This window comes from Hemiscyllium ocellatum, chromosome 8, assembly GCF_020745735.1.
Source record: "Hemiscyllium ocellatum isolate sHemOce1 chromosome 8, sHemOce1.pat.X.cur, whole genome shotgun sequence".
NCBI lineage: Eukaryota > Metazoa > Chordata > Chondrichthyes > Orectolobiformes > Hemiscylliidae > Hemiscyllium > Hemiscyllium ocellatum.
The window spans coordinates 77,888,912-77,914,622 of NC_083408.1; the positions used below are offsets into that span (position 1 = coordinate 77,888,912).

Below are 25,711 nucleotides of genomic sequence, written 5' to 3' on the forward strand. Positions count from 1 at the left end.
CATTTCAACTCCACTTACCCACATTCTCCCCGTAGCCCTTAATTCCTTGTGACATCAAGAATTTGTTAATCTCTGGCTTGAAGACATTTAGCGTCCGGCCTCCACTGCACTCCGCGGCAATGAATTCCACAGACCCACCACACCCTGGCTGAAGAAATGTTTTCGCATTTCTGTTCTGAATTGACCCCCTCTAATTCGAAGGCTGTGCCCATGGGTCCTAGTCTTCTCACCTAACGGAAACAATTTCCTAGCGTCCACCCTTTCCAAGCCATGTATTATCTGGTAAGTTTCTATTAGATCTCCCCTTAACCTAAACTCCAATGAATATAATCGCAGGATCCTCAGCCGTTCCTCGTATGTTAGACCAACCATTCCAGGGATCATCCGTGTGAATCTCCGCTGGACATGCTCCAGTGCCAGTATGTCCCTCCTGAGGTGTGGGGCCCAAAACTGGACACAGTACTCCAAATGGGGCCTAACCAGAGCTTTATAAAGTCTCAGTAGCACATCACTGCTTTTATATTCCAACCCTCTTGGAGATAAATGACAATATTGCATTCGCTTTCTTAATCACGGATTCAACCTGCATGTTTACCTTTAGAGAATCCTCAACTAGCACTCCCAGATCCCTTTGTAATTTGGCTTTATGAATTTTCTCACCGTTTAGAAAGTAGTCCATGCTTGTATTCTTTTTTCCAAAGTGCAAGACCTCGCATTTGCTCACATTGAACTTCATCAGCCATTTCCTGGACCACTCTCCCAAACTGTCTAGATCCTTCTGCAGCCTCCCCACTTCCTCAGTACTATCTGCCTGTCCACCTAACTTCGTATCATCGGCAAACTCCGCTAGAATACCCCCAGTCCCTTCATCCAGATCATTAATATATAACGTGAACAGCTGTCATCGGCTGCCATTCCGAAAAAGAACCTCTTATCCCAACTCTCTGCCTTCTGTCAGACAGCCAATCCTCAATCCATACCAGTAGCTCACCTCGAACACCACGAGCCCTCACCTTACTCAGCAGCCTCTCGTGTGGCACCTTATCAAAGGCCTTTTGGAAGTCTAGTTAGACCACATCCACTGGGCTTCCCTGGTCTAATCTACTTGTCACCTCTTCAAAGAATTCCAACAAGTTTGTCAGGCACGACCTCCCCTTACTAAATCCATGTTGACTTGTACTAATCCGACCCTGCTCTTCCAAAAATTTAGAAACCTCATTCTTAACGGTGGATTCTAGAATTTTACCAACAACCAAGATTAGGCTAATTGGCCTATAATTTTCCATCTTTTGTCTTGATCCTTTCTTGTACAATGGGGTTACAACAGCGATCTTCCAATCATCCGGGACTTTCCCCGACTCCAGTGACTTTTGAAAGAACTCAACCAACGCCTCCGCTATTTCCTCAGACCTCTAGGATGTAGCCCATCGGGGCCAGGAGGTTTGTCAATTTTAAGACCTTTTAGCTTTTCTAAAACTCTCTCTTTTGTAATGGCAACCATACTCAACTCAGCCCCCTGACTCCCTTTAATTGTTGGGATATTACTCATGTCTTCCACTGTGAAGACTGATGCAAAGTACTTATTAAGTTCTCTAGCTATTTCCTTATTTCCCATCACTAGCCTTCTAGCATCAGTTTGAAGTGGCCCAATGTCTACTTTTGTCTGTTGTTTGTTTCTTATGTACTGAAAGAAACTTTTACTATCATTTCGAATATTACTGGCTAGCCTACCTTCATATTTGATCCTCTCCTTCCTTATCTCTCTCTTTGTTATCCTCTGTTTGTTTTTGTAGCCTTCCCAATCTTCTGATTAGTAATCTAATTAGAAGATAACTGAAATCTCCATACAAATTTGTTTCTCAATTTCCCATTGACTATTAGGAGGTCTATGATACAATCTCAGTGATCATCCCTTTCTTATTTCTCAGTTCCACCCACTCCCCTGCATGTATTCCCAGGAATATCCTAAGTACAGCAGGATGCTGCCTGAACTGCTGTGTTCTTCCAGCACCACTAATCCAGAATCTGGTTTCCAGCATCTGTAGTCATTGTTTTTACCTAAGTACAGCAGTAGCCATCCCTTACCAAAAATGCCACTAACCCAGTCCTAATCATGCCCTGAGCTCATCTGCCGCAGCATTGTAAGTTAATAGTTCTAAATAAAATTTTTGGACAATTCTGTGAGAACTTTTAACTACAAATCCTGTATATCACCAACAAGTTCATTATGTTTGGATATCAACAGTAGTTCAAAGAGATCTTGCACAATCAAATTGATTAATGGAACTTAAATTATAAAAGATCCAGTATGAAATTAGGAATGAACAAACTCATCAGGATTGCTAACGGTTCCAAGGGAACATTTAACAAATAACTGAATCAAGCACTAATATGGAAAGGGAGCTGGAAAGCAAGGCAATGGGTTCCAATAAAATCAGAAGCATTACCTTTACCTTTATTTTTACCCTTTCAGGTCAATCTTCTGCACAAATCTGGACCAGCAGAGTAATGCAGAAACTCCAGAACTAAATACATCCTCTGCATGTGAACACAAAACAGTTTCAGCTGTTCAACTGATTCTGAGAGTATGCAAGTAGCCTCAGGTAGTTGCTGTACAAATAGCAGCCAGCAAACCTTCCAAATTTTGGCTCCCCGAGGATGATACAATCACAGACAGAATGCAAAGATTTTCCTGATGACCGTATAAGGCAAGAAAATACCAAACCTTTCTATGCACAATTTGTGTACCTCAGTTAAATGATGAATTTAGTGGGGGCTTTAATCCAATTGGAACAAACAATTGTCTGAAATGACTTTATATTTACAAAGAAAATATTAAACACTGTATTTCCTTTCAGATGGTAAGACCTCAGTATTATGACTTCATGGAGATAGTGTAATTCCGATACTACGTTTGACACAAATAATCATTGATGAGACCTTACCTACACTCTAAACAAGGCAACACAACAATGAGCAAAGTCCATAAACTTAACACCCATAGAATAACACTGGTTTGAGTGATTATGCCAATAATTTGGATAATGGTTCAAACACTGTAGATGAGAGTAAACAAGCAAACAACTACATTAATCTTCCATGGACTTACAAATCATATAATGTGCTCTAACTGAATCATTTGTTAGACATAGATTAGAACCTCATGTACCAGTCATTTGTCTTGAACTGCAGTACAAGTAGTTCTTCTGTAACACATTGGTTGCATTCTTGTGCAACCCTGCATTATAGAAAAATCTGACTTTAGAAACAGCGTTTAAAGTGTTGACGATGTTATTGCATTACAGCCAACACACGTTTTAAAAATTTGCACTTTAGAAACTGTGTCTCCAATTCATCAATCCCATTACAGCAAATTCGCGTTAGCGAAATGTGCATTAAAGCAGAACAACTTGTACTTAATTAAGGCCAGATTTGCAATTAAGGTACAACTATTATACCATATAGTCACAGTTTTGCTATAAATCAAATATTGTCCACAGCTGAAACATTCTGGAGTTATTACTGAAACGTCCACCAGACCAATAAGGCAAGAGAACAGGAAATTAGAATACAAGCCCAAGATCAACAATGACCTTGTATTATCCATTCTTGCTTCTATTTCTATGGTCTAAATAAGCTGACAATCCTGTTTGTTTATAAATGGTTGTTATCACTCACTTGGGTAGCGCTCTTGAAATCAAGTTCCACTATTCCCAGAGTCATCACAAAAATTAAAGATGTTTTTAAAAATATGCTAAGTTTCCCAATGTATCTGACCTTCAGACCTAGATTAATAAATAGCATAGACCAGCTTTCTATATTTATCAAGAATTTATTACAAGTAATTAGACTCTAGTTACAGGTAAAGTTATAAACAGTCAGCATATAAACACTATTACCTCACTTCATTAAGATTTACCTTCCTATCATACCAAATATGCTAGACATCAAGAATTCTCTAATCTGGTACTTGGTGACCGCAGCTCACCAGTAGCTGGGAGATGCCTCTGTGTTAGTCATCATCAGCAGAATAATCATAAGGATCGTACCAACAATAGAATGGGAACAAAGATTTTGGAACCATCTCTCCAGTTTTTCCCCTTTGTCTTAACCTATTTTACCCTGTCTGTTTGTCAGTGTATACATAAGGAGGAATTTGTAAAGGTAATGTTGTTAGCATGCTCTTTTGTACAGTCACAGAGACAGGCTACTTGTCAGTTAGGATCTGCTGGTGGGAGAGGAGGGCTGCTGAATATCTTGCTGTATGGCACATCAGGACATCAATCTAATACCTACAGCATGTGCCAGCTACCCGTGCTGAGGACGCACCATATGTTTATTAAACCAAATGACCATGTCGGAAGAAAGGTGAAGACTAGTCCTCAGCCCATCAAAGGAAGGAAGTGTAGGCTGTCTGCAAGAGGTATTCCACACACTGCTGTCCCAGGGCTACGGTCAGGAGATATGTCTGACAATAGTGTAGAGAGTGGGTGACAGTCCGTCACAAGTATTCAAAGGAATTGCCTAATGAGAACCTGCAAACACCACAGTCAGGGGTCTGCTCAGTCACTTGAAGGAGCTGTTCAATGAAGTCAGTCAGATTTCTAGGACTGTCTGTTGATCATGGAGGAGAAGATAAAGGAGAGGCATATATTGGGGTGAAGTGAGGGACAGAAGGAACTCTAGGTGTTTGGAATAACGTCAGAGGGCATGACAGGCCAGAGGAGGGGGAGTATTGAAAGTGATCACCACCCTCGCATCTACAGGGGAGAGTATACAGGGATGAGGATGGACATCTTCTGTTATAATGTTGAGACTTAAGGGCAAGGAGGACACTATTTAATATGAGGAGTCTCTACAATTTTGTGGAGGGAATGCATAAAAATCAGCTGTTGGTGTACAGCAAGATCAAAGTGGAGACTTTGGAGGACAGTAGGGGGTTGAGGGAGAGCGAGTGGGTTTACTAGCTGACCAGGTGAAGCAACTGAATGCAGCTGAAAAATGGCTGGGCCACTGCATGGGCTGAGTAGAATCATTGTCACCAATGAGTGGAAACACGGGATCCATTTCTGTTGGATGCTAGAGCACTGAAGGTAGTAAATTCATGAAGAAAGTGCTTGCAAGCTCCAGCTACATTTCATTTGCAATTATTAAGAATCCCTACAGTGTGGAAACATTTGATCCAACAGGTCCACACCAAATCTCTAAATAGAATCCCAGCCAGACTCACTCTCCTACCCTATCCCTGCACTTGCATGGCTCACCTACCTAAACTGCTCATCTTTGGACTGGGGAAACTTTGTCCATTTATAATGCAAAAAGAACGAACATGCTTTAAGACTTCAATTGCTGATTTACACCAATGCCACTGGTGTTTGAAAATCTGGCATTGCCAACTCAATGAAGTCAGCACTAATGACTTCAAAAGAAATAAATATTGCACAAGAGCAGCCCATCACTTGTGGAAATTCCAAGGATACTGTGAGAACATCCATCATATGCCATGAAAATAAGACACCAGACTCCATCGAATGTAATTTAAAGTGGAATGGTTGATGTAGGTCTGGGAAGGGGTCAGAATGCAGCAGTGGTCAAAATCATGTCAAAGTCACATCTACAAACAGGATAATGTAGATCATCCTTTATCCCTCTTATTCATGTTACAGACTCATACAGCATTGTCAATTCAAACTGGACAACTCCCACAAAATTTCTATGGGTTTAAATATAGATCCCGCAGCAAGGTTTCAATACTGATTGATGCTTCGTGCCATAAACAAAATGTGCTTTATGGTACAGTATGCACGGGTCAGTTTCCTGCAGTTTGTGGTCAATATTAGTTTTATTTATTCTGGGTGACAGGTGAAGGACTGTAAAGCGAGAGATTCTTTGATAGATCCTTCTGTAGTATTAGACATCGATAGACTGTTCTCACACTCGTTTTGGAAGCAATTCCCTGTTCTCACATCCTCTCTGCTTCGACATGCTTCAAGTGTCACACAAACTGTTCACTGGTTCCAGTTAATGGAACATTTTAAGTGTAGCTTCCAAGTGTTTCGTTCTGTTGATCAGCATCCCTGTTTTAATTTCTCCAACCTCTCAACAGTATAGTACCTCACCACATCAGAGATCAGAAACTGATTGTGAGGAATAAGGCAAGGGAAATTCCTCAATCCTTTCCCCAGTGGGTCAATATCACTACAATGCATGCCAATTCCCGCTCAACTGATCATACATATGTATCGTTCTGAGATCTCAAAGCAGAGGATCACAAGAAAGTTATTCAGAAGGTTTGCTTTTACCTGACCTGAAAACAACACTTACTGCAACAGCTCAACTAACATCTCAAAGCTTGCTCAGCAATGAAATAAAGTGCATCACAAGAAAACAGATTAGGCAATTGCTATTGAATTGAATAGAATATGTAATTCAAATTTATAGTTTTAAATATAGCTCACTATTCAACAAGTTTCATTTGCCTGTTTCCCTCCTCCCCAAATCTTTAATGTCATCCTGGTCTGGCTCCTCAAGATCCCCTACAGCCTGTACACTGATCTTTCAAAGACTGCAACTCCCACAATTGCTGGCTCCTGCTGGAAACCAGGCTTCCAATGGCAACAGCAGTTGCTATGTTATCCACAACTAATCTTAGATTTATACAGTGCAGAAAAAACCCCCGAGGACCACTGACACTGCACCGACAATAACTATCACTAAAAATGCACTATTCCCAATTTCCTGCACTGTCCCACATTCTTGAATGTTACAAAATTTAAAGTTCTCGTCCAAATTTTTTAAAAAATGGTTGTATGTTTTCCAGCCTCTACTACCTTTCCAAACAGCGCATTCCAAATTCCCATCACCTGCTGAATGAAAGAGTTTTTTTCTGAAATTAATTCAATCTACTACCCAAATCCCTTTTATGATTGACCCCTCAACCAAGGGGAACAGCTGCTCTCTATTCACCCTGTCCGTAGTTCTCATAATCTCATACACTTCAATCACGTTCCCCCTCAGTCTTCTCTGCTCTGAAGAAAACAATCCAAGCCTATCTAGGCTCTCCTTTTAACTCACTTTCTCCATCCCATGTAACATCCTGTGAACCTCCCCTGTAACCCCTCCAGTGCTATCACATCTTTCCTGTAGTGGTGACCAAAATTGTACACTGTACTCCAGCTGTGGCTTGACCAATTGTCGATACAACTTCAATATTACCTTCTTGCCCTGATATTCTATGCCGCAACAAATGAAAGCAAGTGTCCTATATGCCTTAACTATTCTATTAACGTGTTCTGCCAACTTCAGGGATCTGTGATAACTACCCCAAAATCTCTCTGTTCCCTTAAACTACCCAGTGTCCTGCAATTTATTAAATACTCACTCATCTTGTTTCTTCTTCCAAAGTGCATCATTTCACACATATCAGATTCCAAACCATCTGCTCTGGTTTGCCTATCTGACTAACCCAATTATATCTTCCTGTAACATACAATCTTCTACTTTGCTATTAACAATCCACCAATCTTGGCATCATCTGCAAATTTGCTTAATATTCCCCCCGAAATTTTCATCTGTATCATGTATGTAGACAACAAACAACAAGAGTCTCAATACTGATCCTTGTGGCACACTGATGGAGACCAGCCTCCAGTCACTCAAACAGCCTTCTACCATACCCTTTGTGTCCTATTACTAAGCCAGTTTCTGATCCATCTAGCCAGGTTTCCCTCAATTCCATGTGCTCTAACCTTCTCAATTTCCCATGTGGGACCTTGTCAAAAGCTTTGCTAAAATCCATATGAACTACATCAACTGAACTTTCCCCATCCCCACACTTGATCACATTTTCAAAAATTCTAACAAATGTTTTTAGGCATGCCCTCCCTCTGACAAATCCATGCTGGCCATTCCTAACTGACCTGCACATTTTCAAGTGAGTATTAATTCACTCCTTCACATTTTCTCCAATCGTTTCCCAATTACTGATGGGAGACTTCCCAGTCTGTAATTTCCTGGCTAATCTTTACCACACTTCTTAAGAAGTGGAACCACATTTGTTGTCCTCCAGTTCTCTGGTATATCCCTCATGATTAGAGGGGAATGAAAAATTTGAGTCAATTAAAAACCATATCAAATGATCCTGGAGAAACCACCTCAATAAGGCTGTCTCCTCTTTTGGAGATTTCATATTCACCTCATCTTTCAAGACTATCACTAGTGCTAGAATGTTAGTGGGACTGTCAATTCAGAGTGCTGTCAAGCATCACGAAGATGCTTTCTACAGCAACCAAGAATGGAGCAAAACATGTGTGCAGAACCCCTTTTAGCAGTTTTTTGTTATGCATTCTGGAGAAGAGTAATTAGTTATAGCAATGAAAGGTAGGCAAAGCTGTCCTTCTACTGAAGGAAGTAGCAATGAGGAAAAAAAACAGGAAAATGATCAGAAGAAATGGTGTCAGATACAATGCAAATATTTTTCCCTAAGTTTGAGAGTTTGAAGCATTACTCAGAAATAATCTCACTGGTTACAGAGCTCAACAGTTATCAGTGTAATGTTGCAGTATAATTCAATGACACAGTCAACATCAGTATATCAAAATCAGTATTAGAGTCATGATCCAGTTAGTGCAACAAATTTAAAGCTGCGATATTCCAGAATAGTGTAAACAATTTTCATTCTTTTTCTTCTTCCCTTCCTCCAGAATGCCACAATTCTCAGATGTACAGCTCAATCAAATAACTATTCTTCATCTTGGAGCCTCTTCAGCAATTGGGCTATTTTATCTTGCTGACTGTCACATTTGCCAACAGGAGAAGAAGATTGGAATTTTTGACTTTCTCACCATCAGCCACCAGCTCTGCCATTCTCATAGATACTGCAGCAGAGAACAACAAACGTTGCACTGAGTAGCTTTGATATCTAGGACCTTTTCCAGGTCTGTGTGATCCAATATTCACTCACTGAGCCGTTATCAATTATTAACACAATGTTAAAATCATTTGATTGAGTATACAGATTGATGAAAAAAAATGTAGTTCTAACTGCAGTTACCTTACTACTTTGAGCAAAAGCACAGCCTGACCTTGCCGAACATTCACAAGCACCTTACCAAAGAACATTAAATAATGATAAAGTGCAAAATTCACAATTTGACATATCAATCCCAAACTCTATAGTTTTGAGGCAAATTATAGTACATAATTTCTTTCCTCCCCCCCCCCCCCACCCCCCACCCTTTACCAGCCCTGTTTAAAGATCTTTAAACCAAAGACATTATCACTCTGCAAAGGTACATGGTACTGCGCAAAAATATCTACATTTAGTTCTACATTTTCCCTTCGTGTACATTTCAGATATTGATACTAAGTCAGGTGCATTTTCTTAAAATGGTCAGGCATTATAATTGTGACTTCCTGGGTAATGCCCTCCTGCAAAATACTACCACAGTAACGTCCAGCCTGGGTTTTGGTAGCCTGCATAAAGTTCATATTAATCTGCATTCAAAAATGTCCTGAGCAGCACGTTCACGTATTTTAAATCAATTAACAGTCTTGATACTGTGTGGTATCAATCTAGAAAAATACTCATGTTTAATCACACAGAAACTATAACTTATTACTTCCCAATCTAAGAACTGTCTTCTAAAATCTCTATTCTAGGCTGCTAATATACTTCTCATGAAAGCTGGCTGCTCCGTTTTCTAAAAGCAACAATTTAATAATTCACTGGTCAACCAATTTGAAAAGTCTCAAACTTCTTGTCTTATCAGCATTTCAATAGAGGTGTAGTGGACAGCGAAGAGGATTACCTCAGATTACAACAGGATCTTGATCAGATGGGCCAATGGGCTGAGAAGTGGCAGATGGAGTTTAATTCAGATAAATGTGAGGTGCTGCATTTTGGGAAAGCAAATCTTAGCAGGACCTATACACTTAAATGGTAAAGTCCTAGGTAGTGTTGCTGAACAAAGAGACCTTGGAGTGCAGGTTCATAGATCCTTGAATGTGGAGTCGCAGATAGATAGGGTAGTGAAGGAGGTGTTTGGTATGCTTTCCTTTATTGGTCAAAGTATTGAGTACAGGAGTTGGGAGGTCATGTTGCGGCTGTACAGGACATTGGTTAGGCCACTGTTGGAATATCGCGTGCAATTCTGGTCTCCTTCCTATCGGAAAGATGTTGTGAAACTTGAAAGGGTTCAGAAACAATTTCCAAGGATGTTGCCAGGGTTGGAGGATTTGATCTATAGGGAGAGGCTGAACATGCTGGGGCTGTTTTCCCTGGAGCGTCGGAAGCTGAGGGGAGACCTTATAGAGGTTTACAAAATTATGAGGAGCATGGATAGGATAAATAGACAAAGTCTTTTTCCTTGGGGTCAGGGAGTCCAGAACTAGAGGGCATAGGTTTAGGGTGAGAGGAGAAAGATACAAAAGAGACCTACAGGGCAACTTTTTCACACAGAGGGTGGTGCGTATATGGAATGAGCTGCCAGAGGAAGTGGTGGAGGCGGGTACAATTGCAACATTTAAGAGGCATTTGGATGGGTATATGAAAAGGAAGAGTTTGGAGAAATATGGGCCGGGTGCTGGCAGGTGGGACTAGATTGGGTTAGGATATAAGACCATAAGACATAGGAGTGGAAGTAAGGCCATTCGGCCCATCGAGTCCACTCCGCCATTCAATCATGGCTGATAGGCATGGACGGGTTGGACCAAAGGATCTGTTTCCATGCTGTACATCTCTATGACTCTATTTAAGACATGAATCTTCTCCAAGCTATTTTTGAAAAAAAAACCCTAGCCATTTCAGAAGGTTCCATGACCTGAGTTTCTTACAGATATCAATCCTAAGAGAGCATGAGGGGCAGAGTGACCTCTTTAAACATCTCATAAATTTTAAAAAAAAATTGTCTGTCACAACACAGCAACACTGCATGATAAAACAGAAACTATGTCTGCGCTTCAAATGTTTTCCAATTAATACTGCACATGACTATAAGAAAAGCAGAAGATGAAAGAGAAGGAAATGGAAATCAATGATAAAACAGTGTATTACACTTGTGAAGCAATTATGATTTTCACAGTTCAATCTGAATCACTATAGCACTACTTCGAAAACATGAGATATTTCTTTTTTTCTTTGTTTTTTCCAATGTTCTCTCTCGGGGGTAATGACTTATATCAAAATAAGATTCCAGAGACATGAGCTCTCTTCAACTTCACAGCAGTTTTCAAATCAGCAAAACCTAGTGAAGACTTTACCACAATGAACGAAAGCACATCCTGACCTTGCCGATCATTCACAAGCACCTTACCAAAGAACATTAGATAATAAAAAAGTGCAAAATTCAATCTCAAACTTCATAGTTTTGAGGCAAATTGTAATGCATCTACTATCACCGCAAACTGTGCCCAGATAACCACAACAGATACAGGAATGAAGTTGGGCTTTTCCTGGAATGCACAGCACATTACATAAAGATTTTGCTAAGTATACATAGAACAAGTGTACACGGTATGCTCATGTTATATGTAATGTTCATATTCATATGAAATAGAGATAGAGATCGCATATATAGTACTGGCTGCAGGAAAGGTTCCATGGAGTAGACATTCCTGTTCTTTGGAACCATTTCTTCCTCCATTCGGTACAAAAGTACGATAAATTGTGTGAAACCTACTTGATCTAAATATGCCATGAATATTGGTGAAAGAAGATTTCTCAACAATTAAGAGTTCCTCTTCTATTGCTTACCTTTACTTACACTTGTTGCCAATTACAGCACCAATGTCCTCAGAGAAGTCATTTAAGTCCCATTCTAGAGAATTGGCTCCATATGCTGTCATTTGGGTACAGGACGTCTCTATTAATTGTACTAACATTTGGAGGAGTTGCGAGTGACACTGTGCTCTTTTGTGTGTAAATGATCTAATGGAATTATTGGCAAAAAGCTAGGAAATGCTCGCTGGTGTCTTTGCCAATATCCATCTTTCATCCAATATCACAAACCAAACTATTGTTATTAGATGTGAACTATTGGGTGCAAACTGACTTCTGAATTTCTCCATATTACAACACTACCTCCATTTCAAAAGTTATTGGGTGTAAAACATTTGGAATATTCCAAGGTTGTGAAAGGTACTATATATAGTTTCTTTCTTTACAAGAATAGGATCCGAAGATTAAGAGGGACTGTCAGCTTTTAGTTTAAGAACCATACTTGGAACTTTGTTTAATTACTATGTTTTTACATGATGTCAAACAAAGTATTTTGGGAATTGAATAGTCTTCTTGCTCAACATACTATTACCGACAACTCCATGGGTTCTTCCAGTGAGGTTTAGATAAAATTGACAAACAAAACAGAAATTTTGAAGTTGCTCACAGACCACAGACATGATATTAAATTAAAATCTCTTTGTTGTTGAGAAATCTTCTGTCACCAATATTCATGGCAACTTTAGATCAAATAGGTTTCACACAATTCATCGTACTTTTGTGCCAGTTTGGAGGAAGAAAAGAACAGGAATGTCTACTCCATGGAACCTTTCCTGCAGTCAGTTCACATGATTTTGCTTGTATTCCGGAAATAAACCAAAATATAAACTGTATTGTTTTCCCATCCAATAAACAGAAGTCGACACATTCAGGTCTGGGCTGCCATCCACAAGCTCCATCTTTTACAGACCACTACACTTCACACTCCCTGTGCACAAAAACCCAAGTTATGAAACTGAATGATGTATGCTCTTTCTAAACAATTCTTCAACTTTAACCACCACAAACTCAAAAGCAAAATACTGCAAATGGTGGTTATATAAACTAACAAAATGCTCAAAACAGTCAGCAGGTCTGGCAGTATCTGTGGAGAGGGAAACAAGGTTGGCGTTTCAGGTGTATGACCTTTCAACAGTTCTGACGAAAAGGTCATTGACCTGACTAGTTTATCTGGTTTCTCTCCCCCTGATTCTGCCAGCCATGCTCAGTATTTCCAGCATTTTCTGCGTTTATTCTAAATTTAAATTAACTTGCAGTCTTCCCAATAGATTAATCAAACAGTAAAACCCAGGGAGGTCCTAAGTCAACACATGCTGAGTTTGCTGATCATTGCAAGCAGAGGGACATTGCAATTCAGCATCAGAGTCCCCAGGGTTGAGAAAGGAAAAAAAACATTTCCAATCCTGATTGTTAGCCAGTGACTCTGAGAATATTTGGTGAACACAGAATGAAGCTCTAAAGAACACTGGAGTCAAATGAACTTGCCACATAAACAGTGACACCAAGAGCAAGTCAGAGGCTAGGAAATTTGCAGCAAGCAACTCACCACCTGATTCCCCAAAGCTTGTTCATCATCTACCATGCACATGTCAGGAGTGTGATGGAATACTCCCAACTTACCCGCATGAGTGCAGCTGCAGCAACACTCAACAAGCTTGACATCATCCAAAACAAAGCAGCCCATTTGACTGGCACTTCATCTATAAGCATTCACTTCCTCCACCATCGACGGTCAGTAGCAGCAATATGTACTGCAGCAATTCACCAAAGATCCTTAAACAGCATCTTCCAAACACACGGCCACTTCCATCTAGAAGGACAAGGTCAGCAGATACATGGCAACACCACTACCTACAAGTTCCCTCCAAGCCACTTACCATCCTGACTTGGAAATATATTGCAATTCATCACTGTCGCTGGGTCAATATACTGGAATTCCCTCCCTAAAGTCACTGTGGGACAACCTGCAGCAGCTCTAGTAGGTAGTTCATCACGACCTTTTCAAGGGCAGTAAACGCTAGCCAGCCAGCGATGCCCAAGTCCCACAAGTGAATTTTTAAAAAATTGTTCAATGTCTAATCTAGAGTCAAATATAAAGAATGACAACTGATCACTACTTACCATTTCTATCCCTTTCCTACCAAAACAACAAAAACTGGGGCAAAACAAAAAAGGAGGCTAGTGTCATCTTCTTGACTAAAGTTGGCCATAGGGCATCAGAAAGTTGTTACCATGCAACATTATGATTCTCCACTAAAAGGCACTTGGAATAAGATATTTGGGAAAACTGACCGAGGAATATTTTTCTAAATTGTGCAGCATTGCTGTGATACCTATGAAACTTTACCTCAAGACAAGTCAACAGAGCCAGAAAAGAAGGGGAGGGGACAATACGAAATTAAAGAAAAAGTAGCATTTAGTAAAATGAAATTTACCTTCCATTACACCCTCTCAAAGATTTGTAAACTTAAAAGATTGAGGTTTTTGTCAGTTACAAATTATTTGGGATTTCATATCTTCCACCTTTATTTGTCTAACCTATATACATCGATCCCAATTCCATCATTAACCCTTGGAGCAGCCAATGTTAATCAAGGTAGTCAAGTTCAAGTTTTGTACACTTGAGATTGACTACATCAACAGTCAACTATTGGCTGGAAAATTCAATGTCAGTCAATCTCTAATGAAAGCTGAATGTACTAAGAAATCAGTAGCTCCATCAAGCATTTTGCTTGGAATTTTCCTTAAATGGCCTCTTCAAAACCCACTAACTATACTAATGCATTGAGTGCGATATGACAATATAGCCCACACAGAAGGCAAGATTTGAGGAGAGGGGAAAGATTTTTTCATTGGAATTTGTAGATACTTTTGCAACTTACTATCCACAGACCTGAGAAATTTTATTTAACAGATTAATGAAAATACTAAAACAAAATCGGACTCAAAGTGAAGAAAAACCAACAATGATCTTTAAAGCTTGAACTTCAGTGCAAGCATTTGCACCATGATCTGTATCTCAGGTAATGCCTGTAGCTCTAGATTGATTGATAACATTAAGCCCATAAGTAAATCTGCAACAAACTGTAATTGATCATTCAACACCAAAGAGCATTTCCTGGTACTTCCACATATTTTAAACTCTCCTAACCCATATCAAAACTGAAACAAAAATCCACAACATGACACGCAGTATTTAAAGAAGGAACTGAGGTGTTAATGATTGACAAAAAAGGTCATTCTTTCATTTTAATCACAAAGGGTGACTGGTCTGATAAAGCCTTTAGCGTTTCAGGTTTTGCTGATAAAAAAAGTCCAACACTGTCACGAGTGAAGTTTGCAGCAATCCCCAATGTTAAATGTTAAAAACAAGACACAGAGCAAATGTAAAATATAACTCTATTCAGTGTGTTTGGGTAGGGGGGGGGGGGGGGGGGAGAATGAGAGAACGAAGAAGGGAGCCACTTGTCAATTTTCCCTTTGCCTCAGAGTGTAAGTTACTTCCATTGTATTTGAATGGCCATTTATTTTTTTTATCTGGGGTCTTACTGTACCTGCACGCTCAGAATATAAACATTAAGTGCTCCTTCCCACCATTGTTCCACTTGCAAGCAAAAGATTGTCAAATCTGTGGCATAAAAACTGGAGCTGGATGCAGAGAGTTTTCAGGTTCTACTCTTTCTGGGAATGAACTGTATTTGGGGTGAAAAAGAAACTTCAGTTTATTCCCTGTTAAGATCCAGCTACTGATTCCACTGAAAAAACGAGGCTCATCTCAATCTCACAGGCTTGATATTTTCCAACTAAAACAAAAGGCCTTACGCAGAGTGTCATTTGCTAATAGGGTCTTCAAAGATGAGGAATGAAAAGGCATGTAACATAGGGATACATCTCCAGGGAGCAGTAACAGCTGTTCAGTGGGGCATACTCAGTTATCCTGCAGAAGGGGCAACAGTAACAGACCTAATAACAAGTGCCTCCATCCATAGTAGTTCACCCACCCCCCTGTTTAACTACTGCTCCAAGTAGTTAAAATTGGACAAGTTTCACCATAAAGTCAAGTTGAAAACTTCACACATATGTTTAAAATTGGTACACTTACGTCACCCCAAGTGACCATTTCAGAGCTGTGCCTGTGTAACTTGTACTGTCTGATCATTCTGTACACTATGTCTAAATTCACCTCTCACTGAAGGCTTCAATTACAACAAGGAGTGATGGAGCTACTGATGAACCATGCACAAGCGCTCGAGTATAGTTTCAACCATATTCTATGCAGAGCGGACAGGGCGTTCAATAAGTTACAGTCTCTCGGTTTGGTCTGTTATAATTGTTGTTTGAATTTCATGTAAAGAGCCAGAGAGTCCGCCTACCGAGGCTGCAGGACCCAGAAGTCTCCCTGCACAAATGCCTGGCAGAACCAAGCCAGAAATGTTCCTCTTCTCCCGGGCGACAGAGAGCTCCAGTGCGGCTTGTACATTGTTAACCCCCAGCTCGCCTCCCCCAGCCCTCAGCTCCCCAATGACCATGAGCCAGTACTAACCACAAACGCTGCTCTTCATCCGAGCTCGGAGTCCCGGTCGGCCCCTTTGCGTTTCCTAGTCCTTCCCCCCACCTCCCCTCCTCGGTCTCGCTTCGTTCTCTCTATCCTTCAGTCCCGGACCCAAACGTGTCAGTTTCGCGGAGCGGCCAACCGGAAAACGGCGTCTTCTGGTAAAAATGTAGTAGAAAAGCACCTCTGATTCATTGCTGCCATTTTGAACGCCTTGGAATGAAAATGACCGATTGCACAATGTTAAAATTCCCCATTTTTCTGCCGCTGGTGCTAGCACGGATCCATTCACTGCAATGACTGACTGTTCTGACTGGAAAGCCCCTTATGTCAATATCACTTCCTCTGCCTCTGGAAATCCCCTTCTCTCTAAACAATATAACACCCAGTGCGCACACACACATACACAGCTACAGCACTGCACTGAGCAGCCTCATAGAGACACAAGTGCTTCAAAATGTGGTGTTTCTGTGGACCATCTTACCGGTTTCTACTTTTCTGAAATTTAGAATCAACATTTGCTGAGGCACATGCTAAATCGAAAGGCCACCAAATATGGCAATTGAAACATTTCGCATTAGGCTAAGGTCTGCAATAGTTAAATTGAGAAATCGTGGGCTGTTAGAAAAAAAAGAGAAAAAAAAGATTACCGGTCTCGGCATTAGTGACGTTAACAAATATCTAAAACAAAATGCAACAATATCTGCAGTTCGCTGGAATGAAAGAGCTTTGCACCGTCTGATGTCATCAGCCTGCGAAATCGGGGCTGATTCCTTCATTGGATGGTGTTTGTCGACATCAACTCCTCAAAATAGCCCTCTCTCAAATTAGAATACTTGTGCTCACTTATTTTTGTTTAAATATCAAACAAGTCAGTCCTCTTTCCTTTTCACGGAACTCGGTAGGTTGTGGCATTGTCTGAACCTGGGAACTCCAGTGTAGTGGATAAGTAAGGTGCCCTATTGGCAACAACAGCCTTGTCGAATTTGTCACTGCCCTTGACATCATTGTTTTCCTTCTGCAGCCTTCCTCAAGTTTCCTCTCCCGTCAGCACTCTGTCGACCTCCTAGTCGGTTTTCTTGTCGTTTCCCATATGTTGCTTTGGCCCTATCCTCACTGAGCTGACAGTATGCAGCTCCCCTTCCTGGCTTTTACACTACCTCAACACTTTTTCTCCCTCTCCACACAACACTCACCCTCCTTCAAATAAAACCTTGATCCTTCTATCCATGTATTCTTTAAAACCACAACCCCCAACATTTTCCAAAGACTATGGACAGCACAGCCCAAGTTTATCCATGCTTCCCTCTACTCCAGTTGGATACCTCACCCTGTGTTGCTCCAAAACAGACCCCAACCAGCCATAGGGAGAGGCTGAATAGGCTGGGGCTGTTTTCCCTGTAGCATCAGAGACTCAGGAGTGACCTTGTAGAGGTTTATAAAATCATGAGGGGCATGGATAGGATAAATAGACAAGGCTTTTCCCCTGGCATGGGGGAGTCCAGGACTAGAGAGAATATGGGGCAACTTTTTCACACAGAGGGTGGTACGTGTATGGAATGAGCTGCCAGAGGAAGTGGTGGAGGCTGGTACAATTACAACATTTAAAAGGCATATGGATGGGTAGCTGAATAGGAAGGGTTTGGAGGGATATGGGCCAGTTGCTGGCAGGTGGGACTAGATTGGGTTGGGATATCTGGTTGGCATGGACGGGTTGGACCGAAGGATCTGGTTCCATGCTGCATGTCTCGATGACTCTATGATTCTAGAGCTGACCCCCTCTAGATTGGTTATCATTGTGCATAATCCTCACCTTTCTCTGATGTTCATGAAATGGATGACTGCACCATCATCCTCTGACATCCTTCTGTTGTCCTTGCTGCTATGCAATAAGGTACTTTGCTTAGGTCAGGACACAGGCAGCAGAGGTGTGGAGGTGAAGAAGTTCCTAAAACATGGAGACCAGCATTCTATCCAGGAACATATTGCAGAAGTCCAGTTTAAATGATGTATGAGGATTTCAGCAACAGGCAGGTGGGGAGGAATGGAAGTTGACGATTTCTAGTCAGTAAAGGTCAGGCAGCATCTCAGGATCAAGATTTTCAATGTTTTGGGCATTAACCATCATGAGTGCTAGGAAGGGGGCTGAGGTATAGAGAGGTGGGGCTAGGGGAAAGGTAGGTAGGTGGGATTATGATAGGTGGGCGAAGGTTCGGAGGTGATTGTGATATGTCAGTGAGAAGTGTGGAGCAGATGGGTGGGACGGAAGATGGACAGGTAGGTCAGGTCAAGGGGGTGGAGCCGAGTCAGAGGGTTGGATCTGGGATGGGATGGGATGGGATGGGGGAAGGGAGATTTGGAAACTAGTGAATTCAAATGTTGAGGCTGTGTGCTTTTAGGCTCGCGAGGTGGAAGATGAAGTGTTCTCCCTGCAGTTTGTAGGTGGCCTTGTTTAGACAGTAGAAGAGGCCCAGAAAGGACGGACCATCCATGTTAGCCAACCAACCCCACCTCCCACTCCCCTAATGACACTGCCGCCAATGATTTCTAGTCCCCAACCCCATCAAAATGTGTGTATTTATAATCCCTTCATCACCATTTGTCTCACTAAACTCTCCCAGTCTTCCACATATCATAACATCCCTCCTCATTCACTGACAACCTCTGTCCTTCCAACTGTGGTTTTTGTGACTCTCACTTCCTTCATGCTGCTGCTGATGTCTGCATTGAGGCATCATGTTTGACAATTCTTACCCAAGTCATAGAGTCTTTGAGTCATACAGCATAGAAGCAAGCCCTTCAGCCCACCACATCTACACCATCCAACAAACACCAAAACTACACTAATCCCATTTACCTGCACTTGCTCCATAGCTTCCTATGCCCTGGCATTTTAAGTGCTCACCCAGATACTTGTTAAATGTTGAGTACCTGTCTCCACCACCCTGTCAGGGTGTACATTTCATGTATCTACCACCTTATGAGTGAATAAAAGTTTTTTTTTCAGATTTCCTCTAAACCACTTGTTCCTCTTCTAAAACTAATGACCTCTAGTCTTAGACATGTCTGCCATGGGGAAGAAATTCTCACGATCTGCTTTGTCTATGCCTGTCATAATTTTGTAAACCGCCATCAGATCCTCCCCTAGCCTCCTTTGCTCCTAGAAAACAAACCCAGCCTCTCCTCATAACTTAGACTTTCCGTTCCAGGCAACATCTGGTGAATCTGCTCTGAATCCTCTCTCGTACAATCATGTCCTTCCCATAGTCTGGTGACCAGAACTGTATACAGTATTCCATCTATGGCCTAACTAATGTTTTCTAAAGTTGTAACAAGACTTCCTCACTCCTACATTCTGTGTTCCAGCTAATGAAGGCAAGCATCCCGTATGCCTTTTTCTACCTGTGCTGACAACTTCAGGGATCTATGGACTTGTACGCCAAGGTGCCTTTGTTCCTCAGTACTCCCTAAGGATCTGTTGTTCATTGTATATATCCCTCCATTATTAGACCTTCCAAAATGCATCACCTCACACTTTATTAACATTTTCTAGAACCTCACCCTCCAGATGAAATCCTGCATAGAATTTCTTTCTCCTCTGTGAATACAAATGATAAATATCCATTTAAGATCTCACCCACATCCACTAGCTCTCTACACAGGTTGCCTCTTTGGTCTATAATAGGTCCCACCATTTCACTGTTAATTCTCTTACTCTTAATAGACTTTAAAATGCCTTGGGGTTTTCTTTAATCCCATCTGCCAAAGCTATTTCATGGTCCCCCCATATTTCCTTTTTAAGCAACCTCCTACATTCTCTGTACTTTTGAAGGGCCTCCCTTGTATTTAATGTGTTGTACCTGACATGTATTTGCTTCTTTTTTTTTTATCACATTCTCGATATCCCTTGACTCGAGGATTCCCTGGATCTGCTGCTCTTCCCTTTCACTTGGAGGTTCACAATGGCCCTGAATTCTCACTATACTACTTTTAAAAGACTCCCAATTTCCTTTGACTTACCTGCAAGTAGCTGCTCGCAGTCTATGATTGCCAGGTCCTGTCTAATGATACTAAAATTTTCCTTCCCCCCCAGTTTAGATGCTCAACTTTTACACTATCTCGAGCCCTTTCCAAAGTGTTTTTGAAACTTACAGATTTATGATCACTATTCCTAAAATGCTTGCACACTCAAACTTGACCAGCTTCATGCCCTTGGATTAAGTCTAGTACTGCCCCATCTCTCACGGGACTATCTACGTACTGGTACAAGAATTTCTCTGGATGCACTTTCAAAATTCTGTCTAATCCCTTCACACTTAGGTGAACCTAGTTAATGTTGGTAAAGTACAACTATAACCCTGTTTTTCTCACACCTTTCTGTGATTTGCCTACGTATCTGCTCCTCTATCTCCCTGTGACTGTTGTGAGGCCTGTAGTACAATCCCAGTAAATTAATCACCCTTTTTTTACTTCTAAGCTCTACCCAGGTGGCCTCATTTGAAGACCCTTTCAGGACATCATCCCTCATTGCTGCAGTGATGCTTTTTTCTTTATCATGTAAAAAATGAGGTCTGCAGATGCTGGAGATCACAGCTGCAAATGTGTTGCTGGTCAAAGCACAGCAGGTTAGGCAGCATCTCAGGAATAGAGAATTCGACGTTTCGAGCATAAGCCCTTCATCCCTCACCTCTTTGACTTATCCCATATTGTGCCTGAAACTTCTTTATCCTGGAATGTTGAACTGCCAGTCCAGTTCTTCTTCATGTCTTAGTGTTTGCAACAATATTATATTCCCACATGCTGATCAGTGTTCTATTTTCATCTGCCTTATCAGTCATGTTCCTCACAATAAAATAGATCCAATGCAGCTTTCTACACCTTCAACGTGCCTTATTGTGCCAATGTCTTCTCCATCTACTGGACTGTCCTAGCAGTCTTTCTACATTGGACCTTGCTCCCAACTTTACATCTGCTCTGTGCCCCATTCCCCACCAAATCAGTTTAAAACCTCCCTAACAGCACAAGCAAAGGATATTGGACCCATTCTGGTTCAGGTGCAATCTGTCCAGCTTGTACAGATCCCACCTATCCCAGAAACTGTCCCAATGATCCAAAAATCTAAAGCCTGCCCTCCTGCACTATCCCTTTCGCCATGTGTTCATCTGACCAAACTTTCTTCGAGTCATAGAGATGTACAGCATGAAAACAGACTCTTCAGTCAAACCCGTCCTTGCCAGATATCCTCAATAAATCTAGTCCCATTTGCCAGCATTTGGCCCATATCTCCCTAAACCTTCCCTTTCATATATCCATCCAGATGCCTTTTAAATGTTGTCATTGTACTAGACACTTCCTCTGGCAGCTCATTCCATACATGCATGACCATCTGCATGAAAAAGTTGCCTCTTATGTCCCTTTTAAGTCTTTCCCCCGTCACCTTAAACTTATGCCCTCTAGTTTTGTACTCACCCCATCCCAGGGAAAAGACCTTGTCTATTCACCCTATCCATGCCCTTCATGATTTTATAAACTTCTATAAATTCATCCCTTAGCCTCCATCACTCCAGGGAAATAGCCCCAGCCTATTCACTATTCCTACACTCAGTAGGGCTTGACACTAAAAGTTATCTGAAGATTGCAGTGTTAGTAGTCCTCTTCATTAATCTATCATCTAACTCTCAATTCCTGCTGCTGCTGGGCCTCATTTGTTTTGAACCCATGTCATTGGTATCAATATGTACTACAACTGCTGGCTGTTCACCCTTCCCCTTCAGAACACCCTGCAACCACACTTTGACATTCCTGGCCTGGCACCAGGGAGGCAACACACCATTCAAGAGTTTGCTGCCATAGAACTACCTACCACTTCCCCTTACAATCGTGTCCCCCTATCACGAAAACTCTCCCCCCACCCCCCTGCTGTGTGTGGCAGAGCTAACTGTAGTGCCACAAACTTGGCTGCTGCTGCTTTCCCTGGAGAGGCCATTCTCCCCCAACATGGAATATCGATTTGAGAGGGGGCTAGTCACAGGGGACTCCTGCACTGCCTGCCCACACTTACTCATCTTCCTGGTAATTACCCAATGCTTTTCTGTCAACACAACCCTTACTGGTGGTGTGACCAGCTCACCAAACATGTTTTCCACGACATTCTCAGCATCCCAGATGCTCCACATTGAGCACATCCACAACTCAACATGATCGAGGCGGACAATCAGAAGCTGAAGCTGAACACAGTTCCTGCATCCATGGTCACCATGGAGACTAGACATGATTTCCCACCTCTTGCAGGAGGAGCACTCCACAGGACCAAGTTCTCCTGCTGTTCAGAACCATTACTGGCTACAAACCGTATTCTCAATCTTACCCATTACTCACCAAGTAAGATTTCTCTCTCTCGCTCTGTCTCTCTTCATTCATCATAGAATCCCTACTGTGTGGAAGCAGGCCATTTGACCCAAATAGTTCACACCACCCCTTTGAAGACAATCCCACACAGACTCACCACCCCCCCACCCCCCGTCCCCCTTACTCTATCTCTGTAACTCAGCATTCCCCATGGCTAATCCACCTAGCCTGCACATCTGTGCATTGTGGGAGGAAACCCACACAGACACAGGGAGAATGTACAACTCCACACAGTTGCCCAAGGGTGGAATCGAACCCAGGTCCCTGGCGCTGTGAAGCAGCAGTGCTAACCACTGAGCCACCGTGCCAACATTCTTAACAAGCTACAAACATCAAGAATAAGGACTTTATTGTCTGTCTCCCACAAGGTACTACTCATTCAGTCTCTAAAGCCAGTTCCCGAGCAGCTAATCCTCTGGCCTTCTGTTACTTTTTTCACCCTGACATCACCTCTGGAACTCCACCTCTGGATTCATGTCCACTCCCCTCCCACTCGGACTGAGCTTCATCCGCTCCAACTGAGCTCAATCCACTTCACTCCTGCTGCTGCTCTGACTGAGCCCCTACAGCCTGTTCACCTCACCCTCCTATTTTAACACTTGCCTTAAAACCAATGTTTTCAATATCCTTTGGATCATTGTTTGAGTCGATCTCAGAAGGAACTTTCAACATTAAAGTCACCATATTTGTTGTAAGTTGTTTTTTTTTGTTTGCTGATCCTCATGTGGGCAACAGTTTGGGAAATAAGATTGTCCCCAGTGTTCTTGGGTGGAGGTTGCTTCGAAGGCTACATGTCATCTGATCTTTGCTGTAGATGACTACTGCAATCCCTATTGAAAATGTGAGTATTTGGAGACCTGAGGATAGGTTGGGTCAAAGCTCACATTTGAAGTAGGCCAACTGCTGAAAGATAGCTGGTGCTCTGGAACCAATTTTCAACAGGAAGCAATATCTTAAGGACTTATAGCAACAGGATCAGCATGCAGATATATGCTGATAACAACCAGCACCATAAGAAGGACCAGAACTGATCCAACTTTACATTAGGAGGCATGAAGGTAAAAGTACTTTATCTTACCCCTGATTCTATCCTCTTCTCTGACTGTTTCATCAGAATAAACCCAAAAATATATATTTTATTTTTTTTCTTTCATTTGATGTGTGCATTGCTAGCAAGACCAGCATTTTGAGCATATTCTAATTGCCTTTGAACTGAACGGTTTCCAAGACCATTTCAGGGGACAGTTAAGAATCAATCACATTGCTGTGGGTCTAGAGTCTACAGGCTAGACTAGGTTAGGAAAGAAGATCTGATGATCTTAAGACCATTAGTGGACCAGATGGATGTTTTTTACAACAATTGATAATAGTTTCATGTGCTTTGAGCTTCAAATTATATGTTTCACCTCTTCATAAAACTGCATTCCTCCCCTTTTGCGATATCCCTTACCTCAGCTCTTTTATCATTTCCAGTACCAATGAAACTTTTGGCCTTAACCTTCATTGTCCCAAAGTTTAGCTTCTCCAAACCCTTTTCTTCCCAAGCTCTCCTACAAATAAACGCTAGGTCACAAAAACTCAATTTCTGCTTGCTCATCACTTCTGATATTGTCACTTCCATTAGTCGATAGTATACTGCATTCAAAATTCATATCCTTACTTATAAAGTCTTGACCAGGCTTGTCCCACCTGTATTTTCCCCTGAGTATTTTGTAGTTGATGAATTAGGTAGCTTAACTCACTGCCTCATTTCAAGTGTAGGTTTGGGATTAAAAAAAACTAAGCTTCTTCTCACTCTTGCAAAATAATCCTCGAAGCCAAAATCCTAAAGGTTAAAGTGGAACTAAATAAAGTCATACAGCACAGAAACAGACCTTTTGGTCCAACTCATCCATGCTGATCAAGTTTCCCAAAAGAAACTGGTCCCAATTACTTGCATTTGGTCAATTTCCCTTTAAACCTTTCCTGTTCATGTACTTGTCCAAAAGTCTATTAAATGTTGTAAATGTACCTGCATCTACCACTTCTTCTGGCAGCTTATTCCACATACGAATCGCTCTCTACAAAAAAAAATGTCCCTCAGGTCCCTTTTAAATTTTTCTCTGCCTACCTTAAAATTTTGCCATCTAGGTTTCAACTGTTCAACCCTCGGGAAAATACCTTTGCTATTCACCCTATCTACATCCCTCATGATTTTATAAGCTTCTCTAAGGTTACCCCTCAATCTCCTACACACCAGTAAAAAAACGTCCCAGCCTATGCAGTCTCTCCTCATAACTCTGATACTCCAGTCCCTGTAAATCTTTTCTGCACCTTTTCAATTTAATAATATTGTTCCTTAAACAAGGCGACCAGAACTGTGAGCAGTCCTCCAAAAGTGGCCTCACCAATGTCCTGTACAAGTACAGCATGACATTGCAACTCCCAAACTGAATGGTCTGAACAATGAAGGCAAGCAAGCCTTCCTGTGATGCCACTTTCAATGAACTATACACCTGAACCCCTCAATCTCTCTATGCTACAACAATCCCCAGGACCCTACCATTAACTATGTCTCACCCTTGTTCTTCTTACCAAATGCAACACCTGCATTTACCTAAATTAGAGTCTATATTTCACTCCTCAGCCCATTGGTCCAATTGATCAAGATTCCCTCTGTAATCTTAGATAACTTACTTCACTCTGTACTATATCACCAATTTTGGTGTCATCTGCAAACTTACTATATTTCCCATATTCTCATCCAAATCATTTATATAAATGACAAATAAAAGTGGATCCAGCACTGATTCTTGTGGAATGCTGCTGGTCCCAGGCTTGCAGTCTGAAAAACAACCCTCCACTACCACCCTCTCTCCAATCATCAAGCCACTTTTGTATCCAGTTGGCAACCTCTCACTGACTCCCATATGATCTAACTTCACGAACTAATCTACCATATGGAATCTTGTCAAAGGCCTTATAAAGTCCATGTA

The 25,711-nt window shown here is 41.5% G+C and overlaps 1 protein-coding gene across 2 annotated transcripts in view; it reads right to left on the bottom strand.

Moving 5' to 3' along the window:
• Positions 1-16,611, bottom strand: part of traf3 (TNF receptor-associated factor 3) — an 83,900-nt gene extending 67,289 nt beyond the window's left edge. Inside the window, exon 1 of one of the 2 annotated variants that reach the window (XM_060828492.1) lies at positions 16,513-16,611. In XM_060828492.1, the coding sequence (XP_060684475.1) occupies positions 16,513-16,532 (20 nt within the window). In that variant the 5' untranslated portion in view covers positions 16,533-16,611. Of the gene's footprint in view, positions 1-16,319 lie in introns of both variants that reach the window. The other variant, XM_060828493.1, reaches the window with a different exon arrangement.
• Between the last annotated feature and the right edge of the window lie 9,100 nt (positions 16,612-25,711).